Source organism: Sciurus vulgaris (genome assembly GCF_902686455.1).
Source record: "Sciurus vulgaris genome assembly, chromosome: 1".
NCBI lineage: Eukaryota > Metazoa > Chordata > Mammalia > Rodentia > Sciuridae > Sciurus > Sciurus vulgaris.
Genome location: NC_136461.1, coordinates 11,605,775 through 11,629,816, shown reverse-complemented (window position 1 = coordinate 11,629,816; position 24,042 = coordinate 11,605,775). Strand labels below are relative to the sequence as shown.

The window sequence follows — 24,042 nt, the reverse complement described above, 5'->3', positions numbered from 1 at the left end:
TGGTCTCTGCCAGGCGCCCCTGCGGACGGTGGCCTGGTTCCGTCCTTCCAGGGGGTTTGTTCGGTGGGTCGTTTGGTTTCTGCTTTGCTGTGGACCGAGCCCGGGCCTTGTGGGCCACGGCAGCCCCGAACCGTGGCCTGGGTCAGAGGGACGCTGCCTGGCCGCCTCCACGGGCTCACGCTCATGGCCGTGACCCCAGGGCTCTAACCACTGGGCAGCAGGGCTGAGTGTCCAGATCCGCGCTTCCCGCGCCATCCCTGGACCAGCAGCACCAGTGGACCCTGGAAGCAGGCGGGAACACACACCCTCAGGCGCATCCCGATCTCCAGATCCGAACGTCTGGCGTGGGCCGAGGCCTCGGGGTGGCTGCGCTGGGCTCCGAGAGGCCCCTGCCTGAGCCTCTTGTTCCAGCCCGGCCCCTGCCAGCTGCCTCCACCTCACCCAGGGATGCCAGCCAGACTCTCCAGGGACGGGATCGGCACGTCCGCAGTGTCAAGAGGGGAAAATGCCCGAAGATCAGACCACGCTCCCCATGTTCTGATGCCCAGCCAGGGTTGCGACCCCAGAACCCGAGCACCGGTCCCCAAAGGGCAGACGCACCGCGCCCTCCTGCTTACATCTCGGTCTCAAGCCCCAGGCGAATCCCACCCAGAGCCCCCTGAGCCTTTCGGAATCTTCAGAGCAAGCGCGGGGCTTAGCAAAACCGCCGGCCGGGCGCCTGTCCTCCCCGTTACCTCCCCTAAGCCAGAGTCTTATCAGCTCGGGCGGCCATGACCCCCCCGGAGCGGAGAGCAGGAGTGTGAAGTCAGGGCGCCGGCCGGCTGTGACATGCAGAGGGCCCTCTGCCTTGCTCACCGGCCACCTTGTGACCTTGCCCTGGTGTGGCCTTCCTGTTGGGTGGGGGGACGTCGGTCCACAGCAGCCAGACCAAACCAGTTGGTTCTGCCTGAAGTCTTGATGCCTTTTCAAGAATTCCAAAAGCCACCCCCAAACTCAAGGAATGACTATCAGCAGGAGGAGAATTCCAGATCAAGGGATCTGTCAACTGGGCCTCCCCATCCTGCCCATTTAGAACCCGGATTCTGGGCTCCCTCCCTATGAGAACTCAGTGACAGACAGGGAGACAGAGTCCTAGGCCCAAGTCTGTCCTTGGAGCAAATTCCTCCCTCTGTCTGGATCTCATCACCTACCATGTGCTCCCAAGCACAGCACAGCTGGGAGTCTTCCTTAAGAATTCAGGTCCTGCTGGCTGTGGTGGTACACGCCTGTGAGCCCATCAACTGGGAGGCCCAGGAAGGAGGATGCAAGTTCAAGGCCAGCCTCAGCAACTTAGCGAGGTCCTGAGCAACTTTGTGAGACCCTGTCTCAAGATAAAAAATGACATCAGCTTAGAATCAGACTTCCTTACAAGACTCCTAAAGCGCCAGAAGTAAAATTAAGAATCAATAAATGGGATGGATTCAAACTCAAAGGCTTTTTCTCAGCAACAGAAATAATCAACGACGTGAAGAGAGAGCCTACAGAGTGGGAGAAAATCTTTACCACACACACTTCAGATAGAGCACTAATCTCCAGAATTTATAAAGGACTCAAAAAACTCAACACCGGAAATACAAATAACCCTATCAATAAATGGGCTAAGGAGCTGAACAGACACTTTGTAAGGAATCCCACGAAAACCACGGCGGACACGGGAAATCACATTAGGGAGTTTATTAAGCAAACAGTATCTCCCTGCAGGGTAAGAGAGAAAATGAGAGGGAAAGAAAGGGAAAGAGAAAGGGCGTGCGCAAGAAAGTGTGAAAGCCAGGAGAGAGAAAGTGAGTAGGAGAGAGAGAAAAATGAGAAAGATGGTGGGGTAGCTACATTAAAGCAGTTGAATCCCGCCGGGCTAACGGGACCGATATCGGAGGACACTTGCAAGCTGACTGATGAACCAACCAATAGCTAGCTAGGATGTTCACAGATTGACAAGTGGTTGGGAGGCGGGGAAAATGACCACACCTGATGGGCGGGGGAGCAGCTTTATACATTACATTCCCCCGTTTCTGTTTTTATAAGAAAATCTTTTGCTCTCCAGTTCTCTCCTTCCTGCCTAAGTGACTGGGGCTGGTTCTGCAGGTGAGATGTAAAAAGTCCATTCTCCAGGGGCAGTGTTCATCTTCCAGACTTCCAGAGGCAGATGGCGTTCATGGACTTCACACTTCACAGAAGTTCCACAAATGATCAACAGATATATGAAAAAATATTCAACATCTCTAGTAATAGAGAAATGCAAATCAAAACCACCCTAAGATTTTTTTCTAACCCCAATTAGAATGGCAATGATCAAGAACACGAGCAACAATAGGTGTTGGCGAGGATGTGGGGAAAAGGCACACTCAGACATTGTTGGTGGGACTGCAAATCGGTACAGCCACTCTGGAAAGCAGTGTGGAGAGTCCTTAGAAAACTTGGAATGGACCCACCAATTTGACCCAGCTATCCCACTCCTTGGCCTATACCCAAAGGACTTAAAATCAGCACACTCCAGTGACGCAGCCACATCAGTGTTTATAACAGCTCAATTCACAATAGCTAGATTGTGGAACCTGTTAGGCGTTAAAGGCACAGTTATGGTTCGTCACTAGCTCCCAGAAACGTTCCACAGATACAGGTCTCACACAAGGAACCTTTATTTTGCGCAGATGATTCACGTCTGCACAGGGGAAGGGGAAGAAAGAAAAGAGAAACATGGCGCAAAGTTTCTCTCAGACATAGGAATTTTGCGGGCTGAGAGGAACCAATCGCAGAGGAGAATTCTTACAGACTGACTGATGGACCAATCACATATTAGAACATAATGAGGGAGGCAGGAAGATTAGAGCAACGTAAGCCGAAAATTCCTGTAACATGAGAGGCAGGCAAACGCAGATTGACAGGTGGTGGGGGAAGCCAGATTCCTTACTGAACCAACCTAGATGCCCCTCAATAGATGAATAGATAAACTGTGATATAGATACACAATGGAATATTACTCAGTCATAAAGAAGAATAAAATTTTGGCATTTGCAGTTAAATGGATGGAGTTGGAGAATATCATGCTAAGTGAAATAAGCCAATCCCAACAAACCAAAGACCAAATGTTTTCTCTGATAAATGCTTATATATAATGGAGGGGCGGGAGTGTAAGGAAAGAATGGAGGAAAATTAGATTGTGTAGAGGGAAATGAGGGGTGGAGGGGCAGGGGGAAGGAAAGATGGTGGAATGAGACAAACATCATTACTCTATGTACATGTATGATCACACAAACGCTGTGACTCTACTACTTCATGTACAACCAGAGAAATGAAAAGCTGTTGTCCCATCTGTGTACAATGAATCCAAAAAAAATTCAAAAAGAGATAAAAAAAATGGAAAAGGGTTGGGATGTAGCTCAGTGGTTAAGCACCCCTGGGTTCAATCCCTGTACCAAAAAAAAAAAAAAAAAAGTCCAGGTCTCCAGGCCCCTACCTGCTAATCTGAATATTAGCAGGCTCCCCTTATGACTGAGTAACTGCCCTGTGACTGGGTCCTCTGAGTCCCCAGGCCAGACCAGGGAGAGACCTGGCAGCCCTACCCTCCAGGAGTCTGTTCCCGAAGCCCCTGTCGCACCTGCCCCAGGCGCCCCCTGACCCTCTGTCCTCTCTCCCTACAGTGCGGCCCCAGCCGGGGCCCAAACTTTCAGCCTGAAGCACTCGGAGGACGTGTGGGTGGAGGTGGTCCGTGATGGGGAGGCTGAGGAGGTGGCCACCAACGGCAAGCAGCGCTGGGCCCTCTCGCCCAGCACCACACTGCGGCTCACCATGAGCAAGGCCAGCACCGAGGCCAGCAACGACAAGGTATGCGCAGAGCGGGCAGGCAGGCGGGCAGGCAGGCTGGACGAGTCCATCCCAGAGACACAGAATGCCAGCCACCCGCGTCCTTGCCGGCCCGGGAGGCCACATCCAAAAGGCAGAAAGAAGGAGTGAACATGTTCAGAATAGACTTTGCTTAAGCCCACATGCCAAAATATCACTTCGAAGCCGGGCGTGGTGGCGCACACCTGTGATCCCAGCGCTTCAGGAGGCTGAGGCAGGAGGATCACAAGTTCAAAGCCAGCCTCAGCGAAAGCGAGGCGCTAAGCAACTCAGTGAGACCCTGTCTCTAAGTAGAATGTAACATAGGGCTGGGGTGTGGCTCAGTGGTCGAGTGCCCCTGAGTTCAATTCCCAGTCCCCCCCACAAAAGTCTCTTGACAGGTCATGAATATAAAAAATCAACAAGATGACATATTCTTTTCCCACAACAAACCTGCACCCACAGCGCACCTGAGTTCACACGAGTCACATTCCAGTGCTTGGCAGCCATGCAGCTGGTGGCCGTTGTATGGGGCAGCGCCCTGTTAGACCCTGGAACGACGTTGCCACAGAGGGTGGAGCGTGGGCTGCTGGGTGACAGGCCTCTCCGACGCTCAGAACCACAGAACCTCAGGGAGAAGCGACAGCACAGCCCCCTGGATCTCAGCCCGTGAAACGGGGTGCTGAGCGCTCGGGGAGTCTGCTCTCTGGATTCCCCCATTTCCAGCTTTACCAGATGCCGTGATGGCCGTCTCAGGCCTGTTCCCTCCCCACCCAGGAGCTTAGTGGGAGCTGCAGGCACAACATGGCAGATGTGGGGACCCCGCAGGTAGCAGGGTGTACAGGTGGGCAGGTGGCATCCTGGCTGCACTCTGAGCAGAGTCCCGGTCTAGTGCAGTCACCTGGGAGAGGCGGCTGAACAACCCCGGAGCGCCTCCTGGAGGAGGGTGCTGGGAGAGGGCGGGCGGTACCTCCAGCTTTCTCGCTTGTGACCTGTGGTCTCTGTCCTCCTCTCTACCCCCGTGCCCCTCCCTTCAAGGTCACCGTCAACTACTACGATGAGGAGGGCAACGCCCCCATCGACCAGGCTGGGCTCTTCCTCACGGCCATCGGTGAGTCAGCGGGGCTGGGGTCTCGGGCTGCTGCCCCCAGGGCCTGCCCGCTGCCCTGCCCCCCCTGCCCTGCCCCGCCGCATCGCGCTCTTATCAGCCCTGGCAGCTGCAGCCTCCTCTGAATAATGCAGAGCTGGGAGGGCGCGGCACCTGCCCTCCCCTGCTGCCCTGCCACCAGGGGCGCCTGCAGGAGGAGGCGTGCCCTGGTCTGCCAGGGACTCACCCAGCGTCGGGCCTCTTCCTAGGCTCTGTGGCTACACAGGAGAAAGGAAGGTCCCTCCCGCCCCTGGCTCTCTCCTGCAGCCTGGAAAAGAGCTCCCCACTGTCCTTGTCCTCTGCAAACCCAGTCCTGGGGCACAGAGCTACAGCCTTGGGTCCTCAGCTCACCTAGTCCAAGTCCTTCATTTGATGCACGGGATGCTGAGGCCCAGAGAGGTTGAAAACTCATTCAAAGTCACACAGCAACCAGGTGGTAGGTCGATTCTGGGATCAGGATGACTCCCCCACCCCAGGTTCTTTTCAGTGCACTACACTGCCCTGCCCTGGGTGCCAGGCCCACACGCCAGGGAGGGCAGCCAGCTATGTGCTGGGTGTGTTATAAAACAGTAGCGAAGGCTCCCGCCTGCGCACACCGACGCCGAGCCTAGGACTGTGCGGGTGCCTTTAGAAGCGGGAGCTCTGGGGCCAGTCGGGCTCCGAGCGGACTAGATATTTTAGCGCCGTGATTGTGATCGATTCTCTCTCCTCTCTTCCTTTTCGCGGGCCTGGGGATCAAATCCACAATCTTGTGCATGTTGGGCAGGTGCGCTGCTCCACCCCGAGCTGCACACGGCCCTTCCGTCTAGCCTTACGGTTGCAGGGACAGGCATGTTTCTTGTCCCTGTTTTACAGATGAGAAAATCAAGGCTCTGGAAAGGAAAAACTAACAAGAGGTTGCCGGGGGCTACAGATCTACACCTAGAAAGTGACTGGTGTGACTTAAGTCACCTGGGTTATGTCACATCCTTGGGGGTTGTGGAATCTCCCCTGCACCCCCGCCAGCCTCCTCTGTGCCCTCAGCCACAGAAACAGGCTCAGCGGCAGCGCCTTCCCGCTCCTCAGCCGACTCCGGAGTGGGCTTGGTTGCTGGTCAGACTGTCCCTCTTTCTGCATCTGAGGGGTGCCCAGCCCGGGCATGGGGACTTCGCTCGGGATGACCTCAGGGGGCCTTGGGAGATGAAACTAAAGACTCCCTGGTGTGCTGAGCCTGGCACGTGAGCACACCCTGCATGCACAGCCCCCAGGCCGTCTCGGATGACTGTCCCCAGGAAACCGAATCCCACAGAGACAGGGACACCTGAGGACAACGGCAGGAAAGGCAGGGGCCAGAGACCTGGCAGATGAAGGTGATCCTGGGGCTGCCTGTGCCGTTAAGACGTCCGCCAACGCGGGCAAACGGGAGGCAGCCAGCGCCAAGGAGGCAGGACGCGGCTGTCTTCACCAGAGACAAGCTGGTTCTCAGGGGACCTGCCCAGAGGGCACTCAGCTGCCCACGCCAGCCACGCCAAGGCTCTGAGCCTCTGTGCTCCCCCGACATTTGGGTATTTAACTGCCGTATCTTCCAGATTCCTAGGTTCCATGGGTCAGTAAAATGGCCCCCTTTGTGCCCCTAAGAAATTGAGAAACTTGACAACTTTGATGCATGACCAAAAAAATAGGGACAAAATATGACAATTGGCCATCGGCTCCCACTGACAACACCTGACAGGTGGGCAGATGTCCTCTCAGAAGAAAAGGCCGCATTGTGAAGATCGGCTTCGTGAAAACCTGCCCCTCTGAACGCGGGCTTCCTGATCCACCATGAAGTCTCTGGACACCGGACTGGCTTCCCGCGGAGGCGCCCATCCATCTGCTCCCCGCCCGGGCCTTCTCGCCCTCGGCCTCTACCCAGGAGCCTTGAGCCCCACATCCCAAGCAATCCATCGGGCCAATGCCTGGGAGGCAGGCCCACCCCGGACCACACTGCCCCTCAGGCCAGCTCCATCGCCATCCCAAGCCTCAGTTTCCTCCTGTGCCAGACGGCATGTGCGGGCTGTTCTTGCGCAGTGCTTCCAGGGAGTGCTTCACGGAGTGAGTGGCCCATGCGAAGGGCCCTTGCCAAGGCCCAGAGCAGGTGCTCAGCTGGTGCCCTCTGAGCCCCCTCCCTCCGGTGGCCACACTGACTCTGCCTGGGTAAAGATGAAACTCACTGTCCCGCAGTCTTTGCCCTGAAGACAAATACATGGTGCCCTTGGCCAAATCAGGCCCGAGTTCATCCCAGTCCTGCAAGGACTTGCTGTGTGACCTTGACGAGTAGCCCAGCTCCTCTGGGCTTCACTTTTCCAAGCTGTAGAGTGGAAATTAACCCCTGAGGACCTCACGACTCTCTCTGAGCTGATTTGCAAAGACTTCCTATTGGGGGAAAGCTGGAGGGGAGGGGTGTGGGGCAGGGGCTCCTGCCAGGTCCTGGCAGGCCGGGAACTGGTAGCCACCATCCCAGGTGCCCATCAGGCCCCCTGACCAGGGCCCTCTTGGCTGCGGGGGAGGGAGTCCTCGCTCCCCCTGTATCCCAAGTGGTCCCTAGGCACGAAGGCCAGCACCCGCCACTGTCCAGCAGGCGGCCAAAACACGGCTGAGGCCTCGTGTCTTGATTCTCAGGGCAGACTGCCTTGAACCCAATCCTAGTGACATTTCCCGTTAATCTGCCCCACACCCAGGCGCCACCTGACCCCATGGAGCTATTCAGAGGAGCTGAGGTAGGAGCCCGAGCCTCTGGGAAATGTCTGGAGCCCAGAGTCCCCAAAACAGGTGTCCTCGCCCTCCTCCCGCTGGGGAAGGCAGAGCCATCCCAGGAGGGCGGCGATCGGGGCAGGTCACGCCAGCCCGGTTGGCTGTCCCCGCAGGCTTCGGCCCTCTGGACTGGGTCGAATCGGACCTGGGGAGCCCGGCAGGGGAGCAGACCCAGGGGATGGCTTGCGACGTGGGGGACCTCGGGGAGGGCGGAGGGCAGAGAGGGCCACTGCAGTTGGCCGTAGGATCAGGGCGCGGGTCCCGAGAGAGAAATCCCAAAGCCCAGTGGGGGTGGGAGGAGGTGATAAGGGCCCAATTATGAAAGGCCTGAATTTCATAACAGGAAGGCAGCAAAGCTGTCTCAATTTAATAAAGCAAGAAATAGCAAGAAGCATTTTATTTTGTACTGGGAAGATGAGAAAAGGAACTAGGCAGGAAACTGATGTTTTTCCTCAGAAACTATTTAGTACAGTTTTGGGTTTTTGTTTGTTTGTTTGCACATGGTACAAATATTACATTGGAAGTTTTTTGTTTGTTTGTTTTTGTTTTTTGTTTGTTTGTTTTTGTTTTTTGGTGCAGGAGATCGAATCCAGGCACGGAGCCGCATCCTCACTCCTCTTGTTTTTCAGTCGCGGGCGGACACAATGCCTTTATTTTTTTGGTTTATTTTTACGTGGTGCTGAGGATCAAACCCAGTGCCTCACGCGTGGCAGGCTAGCGCTCCGCCACTGAGCCCAGCCCAGGCCTCCTCCCTTTTTGGTTTGTTTTGAGACAGGGTCTCGCTGCGTTGCTGAGGGCCTTACTAAGTCGCTGAGGCTGGACTCAGACTTGTAATCCTCCTGCCTCAGTCTCCCAAGTTGCTGGGATCACAGGCGGGCACCACTGTGCCTGACTAAATTGATAGAATTTTAAAAGTTAAGAAATTCAGACTGCAATAAAGCAACATAAACACCTCAGAATCCCTCTCCTACGAGCCGATGGACATCGCAAAGGGCTTCCATTTTACCTTGCCCTTGGAGACAAAGGCCACAGGGATGCCGGGTGGGGGACGTGCCTCTTTCCCTGGCCGTGACCTTCAGGGGAGTGAGTTGGGTCTTTGAAGGTGGACTTGGCTTTCGGAAACAGCCTGGGTCAGCCGGCGGTCAGTCAGAGGTCAGCCTAGATCAGTGGTGAGAACAGAACAGCACAGAATAGAGATCTGGAGGCAGAGGCCTGGGAGAGAACCTGGCTCTGACTCTGGGATCTTCAGGGGTCCCGTCCGTGCTGGGGGGCCTCGGTTTCCTCCTCTGTGAGGAAGTAGGGTGGGGACACCTCCCCAGGAGTGACCCGGAGGACAGCGTGCCGCGGAAAGAGTGTGCAGCTGGGTGGGAGAGGAGCGTGGCGGGCAGGAGCCAGGAGCAGCCCCCTTCCCACACCTGAGCCCCAGCCTCTTCAGGAGCAGCTGGCGCCCCCTGCCCTCTGCCCCCTGGCATCCTTATCCGGCACTAGCCTCCAGGATTGTCAGGCCAGCTTCTTGGCCTTGCTCTCCTGTGAAATGGGTCCAGTGACACTTCCCTCCCGGGACCGGAGGCTCCCTCAGAGCGAATCTGTGCCCAGTCGCCAGCGCCTGGCCCGGTGCCCAGTGCCCTGCACTCGTCCACGGTGGCCGGAGTGGAGAAGCAGCTCCCGCAGACTCCCAGGAGGCAGGACACGGCAGCCTCTTCCAGGGACCTCCCTGCCCCACCTTCTCGCCTGTTTCTACCCCAGGACAACCACGTTCAGGGTCAGGAGGCCGTGGGCACAGTGAGGACTAGGTGTGATCCATGGGCCCAGTTGGGCTGAGCCACCAAGGACATCTGCGCTCCTCCCACGCCAGGACCCTCCTCACACCCCCACCCAGGGAGAGGGCGTGCCTGCCCGGGGACTGACCAGGAGTGCGTCCGTCCCCCAGCCCTCCGACCAGTCAGGCGCGGCGTGCCCAGGCCCCCTCGGGCCACTGTGGAAGCAGCACCGCTCTTCCTGGGTGACGCCCTCGAAGCCGCCCCAGCAGCACCCACACCATTGGACAACATCTGCAGGCATTTTTGACTGCCACACTTAGGGAAGTTGTTGGCATCTAGCAGGTAGAAGGCAGGCTGCTTCCCGCACCCTACCATGCACAGGAAAGTCCCCACAGCAATTCTCTGGCTCAAATGACAGTAGTGCCTGCCATTGCAATTAGTGCAACCACTGTAACAGGAAAGGGCTCCCTGTTATAAGTGAGGAAATTGGAGCTCAGAGAGGTTGTCTAATCTGCCCAAAGTCACACAGCTCATAAGCAGAGAACCAGGGGTCTAAACCAACACTGTCTAATGCTAAACCTTCTCACTGCCCCACAGTCTCCACAAAGCCTGTGTCCATGGCAGGTCCAGGGAAGCTAAAGTTCCTTCCCCCAAGAGATGGGTGAAGCAGGGACCCTGTCCTGGGTCATCTAGCAGGAGCCCCGATCACAGGCACCCTCAGATCAAGGGGGCTTGAAGACATGGTTCCTCACCCAGAGGAAAACCCTCCATCCTTGGAGGTGAGATCTAGACTTCTGGGAGTTCTTGGAGAGGAGGACGTGTGTACAGATGCACACGCGCACACACAGATACACACCCAGATGGACTGGGAAAGACAGGGCCCCTGACCTGCAGCACCCCGAGGCTGTAAGCTGCCCGGTCCACAGTGTCTGCTGAGGTTCCCTGGTGGTGGTGGACATTAGCCAAGGGCTCAGAGAAGATGAGCTCGGCAAGGCCCCCCATCTCCAGCGCCCGAGCGCCTGGGAGAGTGGCGCCCTGGTCCCACAGGTCTCCCTCATGTCTGTGCCACCCTGCCTGGTGGACTCAGCAACTCACCATGTCTCTCCTCCCCAGAGATCTCCCTGGATGTGGATGCCGACCGGGATGGCGAGGTGGAGAAGAACAACCCAAAGAAGGTACCTAGCCGACCGTCAGGGTCGACAAGGCCCGACAAGGCCCGACCTGGGGCAGCTCGAGGGCAGAGCCCCAGACCAGACCCTGCAGGCAGCCACAAGACTCCCACCAGGCGCCCGACTCCCCGCAGAGCAGGAGACAGACGACAGGCTCCCAGACACACAGGCACCAGGGACAGCCCAGCCCACAGCAGAGCCCAGGTTCCCCATAGGATCCGCTGCAGAGCAGCCTCCTTCCCGAGCCTGGTTCCCCGGCCAGTTCACGGAGCCATGGGAGAGAATAACGTGCCTGAAACAGCACACACGGGGCATCTGCTGTTCTTCGGCCCATTCGTTATTTTAAAATCGAGGGGCAGGTGAGGCCCTCGCGATCCTAGGGCGGCACTGATCACGCTCTGTCCAAGGGGCGCCTGCTTCTACTCACGCGTCCCGTCTCCGTTTGTCCGCCAGTGGCTGGCTTACTTTCTTGCCTCCTGCTTCCTCCATTCCCCTTCTGCTTCCCACGGAGGACCATGTTCACGGGTGAGCGTGTGCCTCTTTCTGTCCTCGCGATTCCTGGGAAACGTGTGGCGTGCTTGGTGGGCCCGTGTTTGAACTTGGCCGACAGCAAGGTGTTCTTGCCCTGATTCCGTTTTGTGCTTCATCCTCAGCCCCGTCTTTAAGCTCCTTTGGTTTTCCATGGGTACGGCTAGGAGTTGCTTTTAACTAGTTTTCATCTGATGTCTCCTTTATCCTTTAGACTTTTGCCGTGGGCGCAATCTGACTTTTTCGGAGGCAGGGGTAGTGGGGATTGAACCCAGGGATGCTCACCACTGAGCCACACCCCCCAGTCATTTTTATTTTATTTATTTTTATGTTGAGAAAGGGTCTTGTTCAGTTGCCCGGGTGGACTCAAACCTGCAATCCTCCCAAGTCATTGGTGAAAGCAAAAATAGCAAAAACAGGACCTTCCTGGACGGCTCAACCACGCCTTTTAATAAGCGGTGGAGTTAAGCAGCACGGGCACATTTTCAGGCGAGAAAATGGCAACTGGTCACAACAGGGGCTTGATTTTTATAGGGTTTAGTGAGACTTGAATCCTAGTAGGAAGTGCCGGTTGGGCAGAGGGGGTGGGGCTTGTGAAAGGCCAGAGCCCACTGTTACTGCCTCCTTTCTCCCTGGGGGTTGCTATTGTCCACATCCTTCAATTGTGACTATGGGCATGCACCACCTGCCCAGCCAGCCACATGTGACTTTTATCCAAACCATCGGAAGTCTGGTTTAATCATAAATAGATGAAATCGATAATACTTATTCTTCAGGGGATTAAACTCAGGCTAAGCCCCTGCTCTGCCACTGAAGGACACCCATAGCTGGATGAGTACTTTAAAAAGTAAAATAAGCCGGCACACACCTGTAATCCCCGCTTCTTGGGAGGCCTAGGCAGGAGGATTACAAGTTCAAGGCCAGCCGCAGCAACCTAGTGAGATGCCGTCTCAAAATAAGAAAATTAAAAGGGGTGGGGATGTGGCTCAGTGGTAGAATGGCCCTGAGTTCAATTCCCAATACTGAAAATAGAAGGTAGCCCAGTGAGAAGTCTGGGGCCTAGCCTCTCTCCCCAGGCGCTCTGCAGATCGGGCAGGGAGCTCTGGCCTGTGGGAGCCCCTTCTTCCTTGTTCTTGGCTGGGCTCCTCAGCCCAGGTCGGCTCTGCACGAGCATTCTGTATCTGCAGCCGAGCCCTTGACGGCAAGCTCCACACAGGGCTGAGGCTCAGCAACACCAGGGAGAAAGACGCCCTCAGCCTCTCCCCGGGGGCTGAGCAGTCTTGGCAAAGTCACACAATCCCTTGGGCCTAAACCGGGCCAGCATTTCTACTCCTGGGTCAGCGAAGTTTCTACCTTTTCTTTGCTCATCCTGATACCGCCGTTGACCGGTGACGAGTTCTGCTCCTTCTAATGTTGAACACTAGAGAAGCAGCCAAGGCAAGCATAGTAAGCAGGTTCTATTTAAAGGTAATAATACAGACTTCTCCCGGCAGGAAGAAGGGGCCATGGCTGATGTTCTAAAGTCCCAATGGCACCCTACATCTTTTATAGGTTAAATTCTCTTTTGTTCTCCAGTTCCCTCCCCCCTTATCTCGCTCTCCTTCCTGCCTGCGTGACTAGGCCTGGTTTTGCATTAAGTGAGAAGCCATGGGCAAGGGGAGGGCCAAGGTGATTCAGGCAGGTAAGGGCCCAGGGGGCACCAATTAGCAGCTCCTTGCTTGCAGTCCTTGATAAAGGCAGGTAAATTTGGTGATCAATGGGCTCCGGAGAGCCTTGACATTCCATTCTTCCAGGGGCAGCTCCAACTTCCAGAGGCAGATGGCTTCATGGCTTCATTTCCTCGAATGGACCGATTCCCTATTTCTACACTAACTACCTGTCCTTCATACTGGCCTCAATCCCATAAACGTTGGTCGAGCATCTTTTATGTTCCAGGACTGGGTCAGACTCAGGGAATGCTCAAAGAACAAGAGAAACCCAGGGAAGACCTGCGTCCCATCAAGAACGACGTACACAACTGGGTCATAACAACCATCCTAAGTGCATGCCAAAGGCCGTGTGCGGGGTCATGTGTGTTAGCACAAAAAGACCAGGCAGGACGCAAACCTCACGGGTCACCTCAGCTGTTTATTGGGGGGGTGCAGGGATGAGATGGTGCCCATGAACCCACTTTCCTGGTGGAAAATGAGCCACCGAATTGAGCACGGGACTGGGTTTATACGGGTCATTTTGAGGGGTGGTCTAGGGAGCATATCAGTTCCCTTGGATACTCAGGAATTTGAGCTTTGGGGACAAGGTCTGTGGGCAGTGGCTGAAGAGGATTGACCTTGGAGGAGATGATCGCCTCCTAGAGACTTGAGGATGCCTGCAACCAGCATCTGGAAAACATTTGTCTTGGGAGATGAAATCCTCAATGCCCGGCCTTCATTTTTCAATTTCTCACTCTCCATAGCCATTAATATGTAAATCCAGGGAAGCTGCTCTGGTCTGGGGACCAGCCAGGCTTCCTGGAAGAAGGGCCAGCTGTGCTGAGACTAGAAGGGTGAATAGAGCTGACTGTCCAAAAAGGAGGGAAAGGAGGGCGTGGGTCCAGGCAGAGGACCAGGCGGGCAGAGGCCAGGAGCTGGGCACTTGGGGAGCAGAAGGGCAGCCAGTGGGTAGAACAGAGTGAGGGGGGACGAGGTGGGCGAGGGGCTGGAGGGCAGGCAGGTCCCCTGGGCCTCACAGGCCACAGCAGGGAACCAGCTTAACCCTGTGTCCACAGGGAGGGCTGAACATAGGAAAGTGCCCTGATGGGTCAGCTTTCCTTGTAGTCCTCTGGCTGGAGCGTGGAAAATGAGCAGCAGGAAGAAGCCAGGCGAGGAGGCGTAGGCCTGTGACCCCAGCACCTCAGCAAGCTAGGGCGGGAGTATCACGAGTTCCAGACTGGCCTGGGCAACTTAGTGAGACCCTGTCCTAACTGATACAAAAGGTCCAGGGATGTAGGTCAGTGGTAGCGTGTCCCTGGGTTCAATCGCAGTACCGAGGAAAAGAGGGTGAAGCACCCTGGGCTGGAGCCCTCAGGCCCCCTCCTCAGAACGTCTGCTCATTGCTCTGGCCTCCCCGGCTCCTCGCCACCAGGCACAGCCACCTGTCCCACATGTCTTGGATGCGCACGTGGGTCCTCTCAGGGCATCAGACTTGGAATCCACCTTTTCCAGGTGGCAGCTGACCCCCCTCTAGGTGGGGGCTGCTCTTTAGCCACGCCCTGGGCTTCTCTCAGGTGTCCCTCAGGGTCTGCACTGGGATAGAGAAGAGGAGGCTGACCTGCCTCCCTATCGCTTGCTTCCAGGCATCCTGGACCTGGGGCCCCGAAGGCCAGGGGGCCATACTGCTGGTGAACTGTGACCGAGACACACCCTGGCTGCCCAAGGAGGACAGCAACGACGAGAAGGTCTACAGCAAGGAAGGTGCCGGCAGGCCACCCTGGGGCCAGGGAGGCAGGGAAGCCCTCACGACCATCCGGGGCAGAGCCGCGGGCCGGAGGGCTGGACCTGGGCCTCCCGGGGATGAAGGACCCAAATGTCCACTTGTGCCTAAAGCAAAAGACAAAACAGTAAATACAGTTCACCTGGAACCATGTTTTTAAAAATTACACACAGGGGTGGGAAAAGGACCGACAGGAAATCCCCAAATGGTTCATGGGAGGTCACCTCTGGTGCTGAGGTGGCGACCAGCGTCTTCCTCTCCTTTCCGTGGTTCCCAGGATGCACAGCCGTGGTGAGCCGGCCCTTCTGCAGCTGGTCTCCTCACACTAACCTCCTGTGCCTCTGCCCCTCAGACCTTAAGGACATGTCCCAGATGATCCTGCGGACCAAGGGTCCCGACCGCCTGCCAGCTGGATACGAAATAGTCCTCTACATCTCCGTGTCGGACTCGGATAAAGTGGGCGTGTTCTACGTGGAGAGTGAGTGAGCCCGGCCCCGCCCTCTGAGGCCACCCCCCCCACACACCCGTGGCCCCTGCAGGTGCAGGTGACAGAGCATACACCTGGCCTCAGTACTTGGGGCCCGGAAGCACTATTGTCCATGGACTTGGGAGGCTCCCCTGACATACACCTGTCCCCCCACAGGAGGCTGTGGTGACCTGGGTCTATGTCCTTCTTCCTGATGGCCAGGGGAGACAGGGCTTTTAAGGTCTCCCTTCTCTGGAGTTCTGTCACCTTCAAGATGCCTGAGGCAAGGCGGGTGCCCCCTTCAGGTGGAATCTGGCATCTCCGCCTTTCTTCTTTTGCTACTGGTTATTGAACCCAGGGGTGCTTAACCACTGAGCCCACATCCCAGCCCTTTTTTTTTTTTTTTTTTTTTTAGGTGCTGGGGATTGAACCCAGGGCCTTGTGCTTGTGAGGCAGGCACTCTACCAACTGAGCTACCTCCCCAGCCCCCCCAGCCCTTTTTATTTTTTTATTTTGAGACAGGGTCTCACTAAGTTGCTGAGGCTGGCCTTGAACTTGTGATCCTCCTGCCTCAGCCTCCTGAGTCACTGGGGGCCATACTGCTGGTGAACTGTGCAGTGTTCACTGCATCCAGCCATCTCCAACTTGTAAAGCCCCCCTAAAGATGCTGTGGGCACCCTCCAGGAATTGACCCCTTGTTCTTCTCAATGGCGACAGAGTGTCCTGGGCCTCTGCTGTGCAGGGACGTGCTCTGCCCTGGAGCCAGTCCTTGGAGCCGCCTGCACTGTCTCACTTTCTATGAACATGCGTTGAGTCACCTCGGTGCCAGCGCCTGTCTCAGAGCCGAGATCCCTGCAATAAACACGACAGTCACACCCTGCCCTTGGAAAGCTGCCCGCCTAGCCAGGGGGACATAATAAATAGCACGGTTGGAAGAAATGAAATAGACGGAGTCCCAGAGCGTGGCGGGGCACAGGCCCCGCTGGCTGGGTGGTCTGGGGAGGCGGTGTTTGAGCTGAGGCTCAAATGAACAGCGAGGAGGCCACAGCCCTCTGAGAGGGGCCGGCTCTGCAGAGCTCCGAGAAGGGGGCCATTCTGAGCCTGGGAGGAGCAGAAAACCAGGCTGGGGGTGCAGGGATTCAAGTTGGGCAAGCTGGGCCAGGGACCAGGGGCCAGGGCGTGCAACAGGGCTTGGGTTTTGTCTGAGTGCAGTGGGAAGCCATTAGAGGGCTTAAGCAAGGGACAGTCAAGGTCTGATTTATGTATTTATAAGCCTCACAACAAAACAGCTTTGCAGTTGACCATGGCTTGGGAGCTGGCTAGGGGACTGGACCTTGGGCTAGCCCTGGGGCTAAGTCTAACGGGATCATTAGAAAGGCTGTTACCCTGGGGAGGGGGCTCCCCTCTGGGAGTGATTTAGCCAGGACGCCAGTAGACACTGGCCACCCCATGCCAGCCCCCTTCTGATCCACGCTGGGCCCTGGGCAGTGACCTCCAGCAGGTTGGAATGTCCCTGGAGTCAGGCTGGCTCCACTGCCCAGGGGGCCGGAGATGTTGATGTTTACGTGGTCCAGGCCAGAGTTGCCACGGCAGGAGGGGTACGGGCAGCACTGCAGTCTTGCCTTGACGAAGACCTGCGGCCGAGACAGGCAATGTCTGGGAATGGCCATCGAGGTCTCTGCCCTTGCCGAGGGGACGGACTGGACTCAGGTCTGGCTCCACATTCGCCTCCCCTCCCCCTCGCTTGCCATCCGAGATGGGTCCTGAGCAGGCAAGAAAAAAGAGGACAATGTTCCCGGAGACTGTGCCATCTGGGCTGCCCATCCCCAGGGAGGGCCACTAACTGAGACAGTGGCCACCCTCCCCGTCAGATGCCCATAAAACGTGGCCTCCAGATGAATACTTTGAGCCGAGAGGAAGAGAAATAGCTCATCCAGGGCCCCGTTTCCTTTTTCTTCCACGGGAACCTTTTCTGGATTTTGTCAAAATCTGCACCCAAGCCGGGCGTGGGGGTGCACACCCATAAAACTGGAGGGGCCGAGGCAGGAGGACAGCAAGTTCAAGACCAGACTAGGCGATTGAGTAAGACCCTGTCCCAAAATCAAAAATAAAAACAGGCTGGGGATCTAGCTCAGTGGTAAAGCACGCCCCCGTTCAAATCCCAGTACGGCAAAAGAAAAGAGAATATCTGAATGTGCCTGTGGTTTGAGAATGTGTGTGTTACACAGAGGTCACGTGGTCACCTGGGACCTGGCCGAGTATGTCCCATTCTCCTGAAGAGCAAGGAGCTGGGCTCAAGGGGGTCCTGGGAGGGAAATGCGGGGCCAGGGAGATCTGTTCACAAGCTGCACCCCGGGGTCCTCCTCTGCAGGGGAGCCCCTGCTGCCCCAAATGGCAGGGGGATAGAATGAGGACAATCAAGGTAGACCCTCTGCAGGAAATGGCTACAGAAGGCTCTCTGTAACAGCAGCTGTGCTTTTCTTGGAAATATATGATTTTTTTTTTTTTTTTTTTTTTTTTGTAGTGATTGGGTTGAGCTGAAGTCTTCAGTGCTCCTAGGAAGATTAGTGACTCAGGTTCTGCCCAAACCCCAAGAATTGGGGGCCGCACCTCTCCTACAGGGACACTTGACTGATTTGTTCCCCATTTTCCTAGGACTTCCCTTTTAGCACTGCAAGTCCCTCACTCAGGAAACTCCATGGGCCCTGGCAAACAACAGTTGCACCCTCTCAAGGAGTTGCCTGGGGGTGGCATCATTCCAAAGTGACTGGCAGGGTCACGCCAAACCATACCAACGTGGTGGCCAGCTGGGCCAATGCCTGTGGCCGAGGAGAGGTCAGGGTGGCCGGGGGGCCAGCCCAAGGTGCGAGGGGCTGCTCAGATGAGAGGCATTGTTGGTGCCTGCAGGGAGAGCACGCCATGCCAGGGTGGGGAGATCTGCACGTGCACGGGGAACGGGGGGACAGGCTCCTAGGGACAATGGCCGGGTTGTTCCATCAAGGAATCAATCTTCCTGGCACTGGCTTAGACTGCCAGAATGAGGCCCAGTTTAGAGACACATTGTGAGTCACAGGGCACAAGCCACATGGGACGGAGAAGCTGCCAGAGTTGTACCAGAATGTGCCCTCCCCGCAGACCCCTCCCCTGGCCAGATCCCTCTCTGTCCAAGGACCCTGGTGGAGACTTCGCTATCTGAGCCCCGGGACCACTTGGTACCTGCGACTCCTGCAAACAGGGCCTGGCTTCCAGGCCCCAGTCTCCTGAGCCTCAGCTCAAGTGTAGCCTGAGGCACGTGGGTCGGGGAGAGGCGGGAGGGAGGAGCGCAGTGTGCAGATCAATCGTGGGGACCCACTGGGGGAGGAAGCCCCGGGAGCACACTGCCGGTTCTGGGTCAGATGGACCTCTCCCTTCTGTGTGAGCTGTAGCGAGGTCCTTGGGACGGTCCTGGGTCTGTCTCCCCGTCACTTCTTGGACCTTCCCAAGGGGAGCGCAGGCGAGATGCTGCTTCTTTGGCCGGGGTGGGCTGCCTCGGCTGCCTCTCCAGTGCAGCGCCCGCAGGCCCCTGCCCGGCACCATGGTTACCTGGTTACCGAGGTGACTGAAGTGGCTGATGCTGTGCCATTTGCAATGACCCCCATGGCACGCGTGCTGTTGTTCCTGACAAGAGGACTCCCAGAGGTTTCCCTAACCCGTAGAGTCTGGGTGGCATCTGAACCAGGGCCCTCTCTGATTTTGGAATTTACGACTACTAGGGTAAACTACCCACCCCTGGTGACCTATGGCGGAGGCCTGGCTGGGCACTCTGTCCCACAGGGAGGAGCCTGGGCTGCGTGGTTCCTCCCTTCCGCTCACAGGTTCTGATCCTGACACATCTGTACCAGGCATGTTCTGGTTGCCCGTCCAACCCCTGGGTGACGGGTCATTACCGTTATCACTGTTGTTGTTGAAAGTACTAAGCTGAGCCTGACTCTGCCCCTCCAGCTCTGCAGGGCACAAAGAACCTCCTTCAAGAACTGTGTAGGGTCCTGCCTCCTTGGCTTTGCCCACGCAAGTATCTCCCCACACACCACAACTAACCCTGCCGCCCACAAGGGCGTCTCCAAAGCTGCCTTCCTCTGCTCAAATGCCCCCCACCCTGCTTCCCTCCCGCCCACCCAAGTAACCAGACCATCTCTCACCGCCTAGCTGCCGTGGCGACGCTTCCCACGTGCGCGGTCTGATCATGGGCTGAGCACTGCTTCTAGGCACAGATGCTGCGTGGTGACCATCCGCCTCCCCAAAGGTCCCAGCCCATGCCAGTCACAGAGTAGTAATGCAATTCCTGAGGACTGGGTGTGGCTCAGTGGTAGAGGGCTCGCCTAGCATGCAGGAGGCCCTGGGGGGCACCCCCAGCACTGGAATAAAAGAGCGGGGAGAGATGGCGCACACCTGTCATCCCAGCAGCTCGGGAGGCTGAGGCAGGAGAAGTGCAAGTTCAAAGCCAGCCGCAGCCACAGCAAGGTGCTAAGCAACTCAGTGAAACCCTGTCTCTAAAAAATACAAAATAGGGGCTGGGGTTGCGGCTCAGCGATAGAGTGTTTGCCTAGCACGTGTGAGGCACTGGGTTCGATTCTCGGCACCACATATAAATAAATGAAATAAAGGTCTATTAACACTAAAACAAATTTTAAAAAAATACAAAATAGGGCTGGGGATGTGACTCAGTGGTCGAGTGCCCCTGAGTTCAATCCCCACTACCCCATCCCCTGCAAAAAAAAAAAGATATCAATTCACGTGCCTGAATCACCTGAAAGTTCCCTCTTGGCCTCTCCTGTGGGGAGGGGTCTGGAAGCCCCTGGTTCATCCAGTAGACACTGATGAAGCACGAGCCAGGCGGAGTGGGCCCGGCAGTGCTGGCTGCCCCATACGATCGTGTACATCTAGAAAGACGGTAAAGGGCATCCGCCTTGGCAGCTGTGAACAGAGCCCCAGCTTGCGCTCTGGGGACCTGGGCGGGATTCCCACACGGGACACAAACCAAGACCTGCAGGAAGGAGGAACAAGTCCATTCCACTTAGAGCCACAGGACATGACGGCTGGCAGTCTCAGCGGGGCAGGAGCATTGGCCCAGCCTGCTTCCCTCCCAACCATGAAAATCCATGGCCAGAGACCAGGCACTGTGCCTCTTCACTCTAGCGTGGCTTCCGTGACACAGGGGAATGGTTGGTACGAACAGGCACATTGGTGTTTTCACAAAGGGGTTGGGGCTCAGGATTTAGTATTAGACGAGAATCGGAGTCCCAGCTGTCACCTACGAGAAGGCCTTGGACAAGCCACTTCTCTTTTTGAGACTTGGTCTCCTCATCTGTGAAATGGGAAACGGCATCCTTCACCCCACCCCAGCTGTGCGATCACCATCTGCTCTCATTTCACGCACACCATCCATGAGAGAACCACTCATCTGACAGATGAGGAGGCCGGAGGCCCGCCAGGGCATAGCAGTGCTGAGACGGTGACAGACCCTGTGGTCACGCTGGTGGCATCTGCTGCTGTGCTTTCTTCTGTGTCTGGAGGACAAGTCCCTGGTCCCTGTCCCCTTCAGTGACTCCGCCTCCTGCTGGCGGAGCTGGGGCCTGATGTCGGTCCTTCCCCTGCAGACCCGTTCTTCGGCCAGCGTTACATCCACATCCTGGGCCGGCGGAAGCTCTTCCACGTGGTCAAGTACACGGGCGGCTCCGCGGAGCTGCTGTTCTTCGTCGAAGGCCTCCGGTTCCCGGACGAGAGCTTCTCAGGCCTGGTGTCCATCCACGTCAGCCTGCTGGAGTACATGGCTGAGGTGAGGGCTCCAGGACCCCCAGAGGGGCTGCCCTGGGGCCAGAGGGTCACTCCCAGGAGCCCAGCCACGTTCCTCTGCCCTGGTCCAGGCCTAGAGCCACATATCCACAGGGTCCTGTGCGTGCTCTGGGCTCCTCGTCCTTGGTGCAATCCCAGGAATCCCCAGGGGGGGATTGCTGACCCTCCCCAGCCTGTGCCCTGGCCGCCCTGCTCCCCAGCAGTGTGGCCTGGTCCTGAGGCAGAGCCCCGCGGGCAGCCCGGGCTCTAACCAGGCCACACCTGTGAGTTCTGCCCACCTCCGACTGCAGGCCCTGTTCTGCCTGTGTTATGCCGGCTCCGACCATAGGCTCGACCTCAGATCCGGCCTCAGGTGGGGCCCTGCCCTGTGGTTAGCGTCTCGGGTATTTGCTTTGGTTTGCGGAAGCTGCAGGAGGAGGAGTGTGCCCGTCCCCTAGAGAAGCCCCTGGCCGAGGGCGCGGCCTGGGGACCAGAGCCTCAGCACAAGGACCTTTTACCCCAGCCCTCGCTCGGGAAAGGGGAGGCATCGGCTGCTCTGGCAGACACAGGAGCCCGTCCCTGTTTTACCCCTGCATCCCTCTGGGGCAGGACAGAAGGGATCCGCAGACAGCTGGGTCTGGCTGGGATATCAGAGGACACACTGGAGTCTGACTGCCCAGGTTTGAATCCTGGCTCAGCCACCTGAGACCCTGGGCAGGTGAACTAACCTCCTGTTCCTGAGTTTCCCCATCTGAAAAGTGAGAACTCCAGTAGCATCCACCCCTGCAGCTCTTGTAAGACAGAAATAAATTGTGCATGGGCACGGGGGCTGGCATACAGTAAGTGCTCAATAAATGTACCATCACTTTCAGTCTCACCCCTCTGGAAGGCTGGAGTGGAGAGACGCTGGGTTCAACCTTTGTGGTGCTGGGGCTCCACAAAGCACAGGGCCTCAACCTGCCAGCACACTCTCCCACTGAGCCCCATCCCAGCCCCCAGTGAGACTTCTCTCCCACCAGGGGATCCCCCTGACACCCATCTTCACGGACACCGTGACATTCCGGATTGCACCGTGGATCATGACCCCCAACATCCTGCCTCCCGTGTCGGTGTTTGTATGCTGGTAAGGGGCAGCCGCGGCCCAGCGCTGACCTTCAGGGTCAGGCAGGCCTGAGTGCGGGTCCTGGCTCTGCCGTCCCAGCTGCGTAACCTGGAGCCAGTCCCGGCCTCCGTGCCAGGCACAGCTCTCTTCTCAAGTCTGGGGAATCCGAGATGTAGGACTTGGGGCCGGGCGGGGGGGGGGGGGGGGGAGTCCCTTCCTCATTCTCTGTCCATGACCTTGAAGTTGATGGGTTGGCATGACCCTTGATGCTAGCCGCCTTTGTGAAGGTGACCATGAACCCAGATGTGGCCTCATCTGCCCAGCTCAGACCACAGGTCGGCTCTCGCCTGTCCACAGAGGGTGACCCTGTCCCCCTCACCCTTCCTCCGGCCTCCTCTTCCCCTCACCCCACAGCATGAAGGACAACTACCTATTCCTGAAGGAGGTGAAGAATCTGGTGGAGAAAACCAACTGCGAACTGAAGGTCTGCTTCCAGTACATGAACCGCGGCGACCGCTGGATTCAGGCAAGGAGCCCAGCTCGGGCTGGGAGGGACGTGCCCCAGGGTCGGGCCAGAGGAGCTGGCTGAGTGTCGAGCGGTGACCTGCATACGTGCACAGACATGCATGGATACGTCAGCTGGCTGCAGTGTGGCTTCTTGTGTAGCAGAGGGCCGTGACCCCACCTAGGTGTCCCTCCATGGGGCCTGGGCGACAGCATGCAGTGAAATCTAGGTGACACTAAAAAGAATGAGGCCAGTGGGTGACTATGGATACAGAACACACTTCACCCTGACCTGAAGGATGTAGCCATTTTGGGGTTGAAGCTGTGTGCACTGACGCACCCCTGTAATCCCAGTGACTCGGGAGGCTGAGGCAGGAGGATCGCGAGTTCAGAGCCAGCCTCAACAACTTAGCAAAGCCCTAAGCAACTCAGCGAGACCCTGTCTCAAAGTATAACAAAGAGGGCTGAGGCTGTGGCTCAGTGGACAAGCGCCCTGGGTCCAATCCCCAGTACCAGGAAAAAAGAAAAAGTAGGTCGACAGCAGTAAGAAATCTCTGTGCTATGCAGAGGCAGTCTGTGCAAAGAGGCGACCCCAGTTCACTTGTGGGGAGGAGACTGGGGACAGGGAGGCGGGGTTGAGGGAGTCACACTGCTGGCTCTGTGGCCCTCTGTTTTCTGAGATGGGCCCACGTGTGCAAATGCCGCATTCCCTGGCCAACTGATGTGCATCTCCTGGGCTTCACTGACTGCTCTCCTTGATGTCCCCACAGGACGAAATTGAGTTTGGCTATATCGAGGCCCCCCACAAAGGCTTCCTGTGGTGTCTTCTTCCAGCCCCAAGAGGGGGAGCAGGCTCCTTGGGTCGGTGGCGCCCCCTGCTGGGATCCGGGCATAGGGCGCACCCCTGAGATTTCTCAGGGAAGGACAGAAAGGAAGCGCTTCCCACCGAGACCTCCAGGACCCGCCCCAGAAAGGCCTTCAGATCTCCACTCTGCCCCTAAGGCCAGTGTCGCTGTCCCATCTGGCCCTGGAGATTCTGCTCCCAGAATCCCCCCAGAATGCAGCGCTCTCCGGCCTGACACCCAAGAGCTCCGCGCTTAGCCCCAAGCTATTTTCTTGTCCTTGCCCACCGCTGCCCCCAACATGTCCCCCCCCCCCCCCACGCCGCTGCGCTTCCATAGCTGCGCTAGGCCCCCCACCCCCACCCAGCCCCGCCTGTGGAAACCCTGCCCCTCCTGCTGGGGTGCATCCAAGGTCACCTCCTCCAGGAAGCCTTCCCCCTCTGTGGCTGGAAGTCACCCTTCCTCCTCTGCACACACCCGACCCCCGCCCGACCCCGGCAGCATCTGCGTGCTTTGGCTGAGGTCTTCTGTACCTGGAGGCCGCAGGCCAGGGGTGCCGGGAGCTCCCCCACCCAGGTGCAGCCCTGGCCCCGCCCTGGAAGACAAATGCCCAGC

At 57.3% G+C, this 24,042-nt stretch overlaps 1 protein-coding gene across 1 annotated transcript in view; it reads left to right on the top strand.

Moving 5' to 3' along the window:
- Positions 1-23,493, top strand: part of LOC306653734 (protein-arginine deiminase type-2-like) — a gene marked incomplete at its 3' end in the record, with an annotated part of 33,599 nt that extends 10,106 nt beyond the window's left edge. The window contains exons 2-10 of the mRNA XM_079126697.1: positions 3,678-3,861; positions 4,897-4,969; positions 10,651-10,712; positions 14,566-14,683; positions 15,055-15,180; positions 20,805-20,983; positions 21,999-22,102; positions 22,496-22,607; positions 23,356-23,493. Coding sequence (XP_078982823.1) covers positions 3,678-3,861; positions 4,897-4,969; positions 10,651-10,712; positions 14,566-14,683; positions 15,055-15,180; positions 20,805-20,983; positions 21,999-22,102; positions 22,496-22,607; positions 23,356-23,493 — 1,096 coding nt within the window. The remainder of the gene's footprint in view (positions 1-3,677; positions 3,862-4,896; positions 4,970-10,650; positions 10,713-14,565; positions 14,684-15,054; positions 15,181-20,804; positions 20,984-21,998; positions 22,103-22,495; positions 22,608-23,355) is intronic.
- Positions 23,494-24,042: the final 549 nt, after the last annotated feature.